General features: G+C 46.0%; 1 protein-coding gene across 1 annotated transcript in view; it reads right to left on the bottom strand.

Annotated features, from left to right (window-relative positions):
* Positions 1 to 2,338: 2,338 nt before the first annotated feature.
* The window catches only part of slc24a4a (solute carrier family 24 member 4a), a 25,738-nt gene continuing 21,406 nt past the window's right edge, over positions 2,339 to 6,670 (bottom strand). The window contains exons 14-17 of the mRNA XM_083791559.1: positions 6,211 to 6,325; positions 4,982 to 5,094; positions 3,965 to 4,030; positions 2,339 to 2,670 (exon numbers count right to left, since the gene is read on the bottom strand). Of these exons, the coding sequence (XP_083647685.1) occupies positions 2,518 to 2,670; positions 3,965 to 4,030; positions 4,982 to 5,094; positions 6,211 to 6,325 (447 nt within the window). The 3' untranslated portion in view covers positions 2,339 to 2,517. The remainder of the gene's footprint in view (positions 2,671 to 3,964; positions 4,031 to 4,981; positions 5,095 to 6,210; positions 6,326 to 6,670) is intronic.

Below are 6,670 nucleotides of genomic sequence, written 5' to 3'. Positions count from 1 at the left end.
GTACTATTTATTTTGGTGTGTATTCAGTATCATTACGCCCCATAGAGCAGCACAGAGTGCTGCTGCAGGATACTCTCCATAGCCACAGAGTGCTGCAGTCTATGGGGCGAAGCACTGAAATTATGCTAGTTTTGTAGATTAATTTATTCTTGATGCGTGGCCCCTCAGTGACCCTCTGAACTACTTGATATTCCCCAAAACCAGAGCAGAACTCCCACCATGGGACTCAGGCAATAATTAATAATAATTTTCTTAATTTGCTGGTTTCTCCCCGACAGCAGAGATATTCAACATCAAAGGAAGCAAACTTTGAAGTAAAACCTGTCTACAGTTTTCAATTTTAATGGAATTCAAATTGAATTGAATTGAAATTGAATTAGATCAGTTCAACAGAACAGCAATGTTTCTGGTTTCTGGTTTCATCCACAGCACCCCAGAATTACATTGTTACTTATAGTGATGTAAATAAACTATATAGGGACATGTTTTCCCAATACTGCACAAACAGGAGACTTACAAGGCTCCATCTTGCGCCACCCTTATCCCTAAACTTATTTGCCATTTTTTACTATTTTGAAAATCATTTTAAAATAGTTCAACTAGCTGATCTACATCTACACGTTGTGAGCTTGTAGATCAGCTATTTGAACTATTTTAAAAGGTTTTTTTTAAATAGGAAAAAAAAGGCAAATACGTTTAGGAATAAGGGTTAAGGGATATAGCCCGTATAGGCTAAAACGGAGAAGAAGTTCCGAGGCCGCTGAGGCAGACCAAGAGGTAGACGCAGGCATGAATCCATGTGATGAATTGAACAATGTGGACCCTGTTGTAAACAAGTGTAATGCTTAATTGGGTCGTCCACTCACAGTTAACAGTCTTTGTGTTGAGTTTGTGCTAAAATGTACTGTAAATTCTACAAACTGTTAATAAATATTTCAATCAATCAAAAACAGGCAGGCAGATGAATGTTTCAGAGTTCCATTTTTTGTCCCGAGACATTGCCAAAGCATTTCCGGGGGTCCCCGGCCAAAAAGGTTGAGAACCCCTGTTCAAACATGCTCCAAGCAACAACTTGCAACAAACATCTGTTTGTTGTCATCAATAGTGGCCAGTACAGCTATTCTGAGATGCCTATAGCCCGCTAACACTGTGTTTGAGCATGTACAACAGCTGGTCATTGGAGAAGAGACCATTTAGGCTACTGTATGTCTCACGGATGTGAAATAGCACCAAATATGGTCAATGTGGTTCATCAAAATATACATCAATTGCACCTTTTGTCATATTAACCTATATAACTTTAACATTTAACTTTTATACTCGGCGACTGCAGCCGATTCTGAAAAAACTAAATCTGCTATTCTTCAATAGCTAAATCAAAAGGGGTTCCCGCCCTGAATGGGTAACCACTTAAATAAAGCCCAACATTCAACCCCAGCATTCACCAAAAACAAAACAATAAAAGTACAGTTTAACTCAGGGTCTGTTTCACTAATCATATAGAGGGTCTAAGACAAGTGGTTAAAATTAAGTGACACTGATGAATTCCATAAATATTATATCGCAGTATTCTGAGGCTCCCTGGCCTGGACTTGCCTCAAGGCACCCTATAGGGTGCCACAACAAACGCTTCTGGTCCTCATTAAAGCACATGGGCAGGTTGAACCGCTCTAGTCCTCATTATTATGTATATATTAGGGCCGGGACTAATTGCGATTCATTACGATTAATTAACTACAGAAAAATTAATGCATTAAAAAAAATAACGCATTTTAATCACACAATTTTTTTCACCACGGAACGTTGTCACTGGACAGTTTTCAGACGGACCTGCGCACCAAGTGTCCGTGTCCTCTTCAGACAATAACACCACCAGAAACCGCAGACAGTTCACCAGACTGGGGGAAGCCGCTGAGATCACTTTGCTTGTTCCCGTGGATTGGAAATAGGATTTAAAAGGCTATCAGATGGTTGTGTGCAATTATTCAATAAAGAATTATTACCCCTATTACTAAAAAAAAAATGTTTTATTGCTTAAACTTATGTATTCACTATATTCATTGATTCACTAGTATACCAAAATCCATTTGAAAAAATAGCTTTCTCACTGTTCTCGGGTCAAATAATGATATGCGATTAAAATGCGATTAATCTAGATTAATTAATCGCAAAGCCTCTGATTAATTCGATTTTTTTTTTATCGAGTCCCAGCTCTAGTATATATATATATATATATATATATATATATTTACATTTACTTACTTTTGTAAAAAAAAAAGGGTTAGGGAGAAATTCCTATTTAAAGTACATGGGCAGGTTGAACCCCTCTAGTCCTCATTAAAGCACATGGGCAGGTTGAACCGCTCTAGTCCTCATTAAAGCACATGGGCAGGTTGAACCGCTCTAGTCCTCATTAAAGCACATGGGCAGGTTGAACCGCTCTAGTCCTCATTAAAGCACATGGGCAGGTTGAACCCCTCTAGTCCTCATTAAAGCACATGGGCAGGTTGAACCCCTCTAGTCCTCATTAAAGCACATGGGCAGGTTGATGAAGGTGAACACGTTGTACTCGATGAGCACCGACAGGGTGAGGAAGAACACGTAGAGCAGCAGCACACACACCCCCAGACGCACGTCCAGACGCCAGCCGTTGGCGTGGATGCCGAGCACCTGCAGGAGGGAGACACGGTGCGTCATGTCCCGATCATTTGAATACTTTATTAATATCAAAAAGGACCACTTTACCACTTTTCAACCTGTCTTCATGTAATTGGTCCTAATGTTCATGATAAAATGCAACCATTTGTTTCTACTCTGGAAGGCTGTGGGGCAGTTCAGAAACCCGTCCACCAGTGACATCATCGTTGGGCAGATTTGTTTTAAAACAAGATTGTTTTCAAAACACATTTAGATTTGTATTATCGCGATGGCTTCCATTTTCGCATTGCAACTTTTCAGGACTAGAAAGCCTGCAGTTTCTATTAGCTTGGCCTTGGATTCCCCGTTGATGATGGTGGACAGTTTCTGAACTGCCCGAGTATGAAAAGAATTGTGGTATTTTATCATGATTATTAGGTTGAAAAGTGGTGAAGTGGCCCTTTAAATGTAAACAGCCCGGTGGTACAGTGAAACGTTAAGGTTAAAAGGATGACACAAAAATGTCCTGGGGACTTGTTTCCTACAGTATGTATTCAATTCATCACCACGTCTGTCTGTCTGTCTGTCTGTCTGTCTGTCTGTCTGTCTGTCTGTCTGTCTGTCTGTCTGTCTGTCTGTCTGCCTGCCTGCCTGCCTGCCTGCCTGCCTGCACGCCTGCACGCACGCACGGTTGTAATCCACGTAACTCAAGAACCGACCGAACCCACCGACTTCAAATTTGACACACACATTCCACACCCCCACAGGGAGTGCAGTGCCCGGCCTTGAGTCAGCGGGATACAACGGTGTCCAGAAACACCACAAAAGGCTCTGGTCAGGCTCTGCCAGTGGACCTATAATGCGCCTATAAGCCGCCTCACCTGTTGAATTCCCAGCCTCTGCCTCAGCCAATTGATTGCCACATGGCGACCCCCACACCTTCCATTTGATATTTGATTACTTAACCAGTCCACTTTTCACAGTCACTTTACTCACTTTGCACTCTTCAGACAGACAGATAATACAGAGATCTCCACACACAGACAGACGGTTAAAACGGGTGCTATGACAGCGCGTATTGGATACTACTAGGTTCCCAACTTGCATCGTTCCCAAGTAGGCTGGTGGCCGACAGGGACAGCTCTAGTATATGCAAAAGGAGGAAAGGGAAGAAATGCCGCAGTGAATAGTGTTCAGGCCAGTTTTGAAAGAGTAACCAGTGTTACACGTATAGTTTAATGGACGGTGTCAGCAGGACGTTCCACATTGTGGTGGCAGAGTCGTGGAATGAGAATTTCCCCCATACTCGCACGCACGAGAAACTCACAGTGAGTGCCATAGATCCGAGCAGAAGGACAACAGAGTAGATGATACCTCTACTGTTGATTACAACCTGCAGAGAGAGAGAGAGAGAGAGAGAGAGAGAGAGAGTAAATAAATGCACTCCATTGAGGCCCATATGGTTGTTGTCAGCTGTGGCGGGGTCGCCACAGTGGCAAAATCCATATGGCCACCATTGACAACCTACGCCGGTGTATAAGGCAACATTTTCTCAATTTCATTATGCTTTAAGCAGCATGTGACGGGTCAAACTCGGGAGTTTTCATGATTCTGCCATAGCAACTTGCCCAAATGTGACCTCATCACATTTGTGATGACAGCTATGTCTTACTGGTATTATTGGTATAGTGGTACCTGCTGTATGCTGCTACAAACACATTTGCATTTTGCATTATTAATGGCTATTCATCACTGACCTGTGACCCCCAACGCACTGACCTGTGACCCCCAACGCACTGACCTGTGACCCCCCAACGCACTGACCTGTGACCCCCAACGCACTGACCTGTGACCCCCAACGCACTGACCTGTGACCCCCAACGCACTGACCTGTGACCCCCAACGCACTGACCTGTGACCCCCCCAACGCACTGACCTGTGACCCCCCAACGCACTGACCTGTGACCCCCCAACACACTGACCTGTGACCCCCCAACGCACTGACCTGTGACCCCCAACGCACTGACCTGTGACCCCCCAACGCACTGACCTGTGACCCCCCAACGCACTGACCTGTCACCCCCAACGCACTGACCTGTGACCCCCAACGCACTGCCCTGTGACCCCCCAACGCACTGACCTGTGACCCCCCAACGCACTGACCTGTGAACCCCCAACGCACTGACCTGTGAACCCCAACGCACTGACCTGTGACCCCCCAACGCACTGACCTGTGAACCCCAACGCACTGACCTGTGACCCCCAACGCACTGACCTGTGACCCCCCCAACGCACTGACCTGTGACCCCCAACGCACTGACCTGTGACCCCCCAACGCACTGACCTGTGAACCCCAACGCACCGCCAGCGTCTGGATGCTCCAGGGCAGTCCCAGACCCACCAGGATGTCAAACACATTGCTGCCTATGGAGTTGGACACAGCCATGTCCCCCATACCTAGAGACACACAGAGAAGACATATGGAGACACAGCCATGTCCCCCAGGCCTAGAGACACACAGAGAAGACATATGGAGACACAGCCATGTCCCCCATACCTAGAGACACACAGAGAAGACATATGGAGACACAGCCATGTCCCCCAGGCCTAGAGACACACAGAGAAGACATATGGAGACACAGCCATGTCCCCCAGGCCTAGAGACACAGATAAGACATATGGAGACACAGCCATGTCCCCCAGGCCTAGAGACACACAGAGAAGACATATGGAGACACAGCCATGTCCCCCAGGCCTAGAGACACAGATAAGACATATGGAGACACAGCCATGTCCCCCAGGCCTAGAGACACACAGAGAAGACATATGGAGACACAGCCATGTCCCCAAGGCCTAGAGACACACAGAGAAGACATATGGATACACAGCCATGTCCCCCAGACCTAGAGACACAGATAAGACATATGGAGACACAGCCATGTCCCCCAGACCTAGAGACACAGATAAGACATATGGAGACACAGCCATGTCCCCCAGGCCTAGAGACACAGATAAGACATATGGAGACACAGCCATGTCCCCCAGGCCTAGAGACACACAGAGAAGACATATGGAGACACAGCCATGTCCCCCATGCCTACAGACACAGATAAGACACATGGAGACACAGCCATGTCCCCCAGACCTAGAGACACAGATAAGACATATGGAGACACAGCCATGTCCCCCAGGCCTAGAGACACACAGAGAAGACATATGGAGACACAGCCATGTCCCCCATGCCTACAGACACAGATAAGACATATGGAGACACAGCCATGTCCCCCAGACCTAGAGACACAGAGAAGACATATGGAGGCACAGCCATGTCCCCCAGGCCTAGAGACACACAGAGAAGACATATGGAGACACAGCCATGTCCCCCAGGCCTAGAGACACAGAGAAGACATATGGAGTTGGACACAGCCATGTCCCGCATACAAAGGCATAGAATCGTCCTCAGGTCTAAATGTAAAAGTAAAGTATCTGAAAATTACAGTACTTGAATGTAGTACTAGTTCGTAGTGGTTCGTGTCCACTACTGTGTGTGCGGATGTGTACATGATGTTTTACCTTGTCTGGCCACCAGGAGGCTGGAAATGCAGTCGGGCACACTGGTACCGGCTGCCAGGAAGGTGATTCCCATGATTACGTCTGGAATGCCCAGAGTATAGCCTATTATGGTCACCTAAAACATGCACGCACGCACACGTGAACACACACAACCACACACACACACACACACACACACACACACACACACACACACACACACACACACACACACACACACACACACACACACACACACAGTAACGGTAAATACACAGTTAATTACCTACAAAGCCAGGTGGACATTTTTGTGAAAATTCCATTTTTGCCACGGACATACAAAATGAGTGGATGACCATATTACCAGAAACACTTTAAAAAAAGGGTATTTTTGACCTGAAGTCAGCTTGTGTGGTACCTGGCCTTACTCCAGTCATCAGTGGTGGAAAAAGTACTCAATTGTTTTACTTAAGTAAAAGTA

The sequence above is a fragment of the Protomyctophum parallelum genome (assembly GCF_964188405.1).
Source record: "Protomyctophum parallelum genome assembly, chromosome: 20".
In the NCBI taxonomy this organism is placed as follows: Eukaryota; Metazoa; Chordata; class Actinopteri; order Myctophiformes; family Myctophidae; genus Protomyctophum; species Protomyctophum parallelum.
The sequence above is the reverse complement of the archived record's forward strand: the minus strand, read 5'-3'. Positions and strand labels throughout refer to the sequence as shown.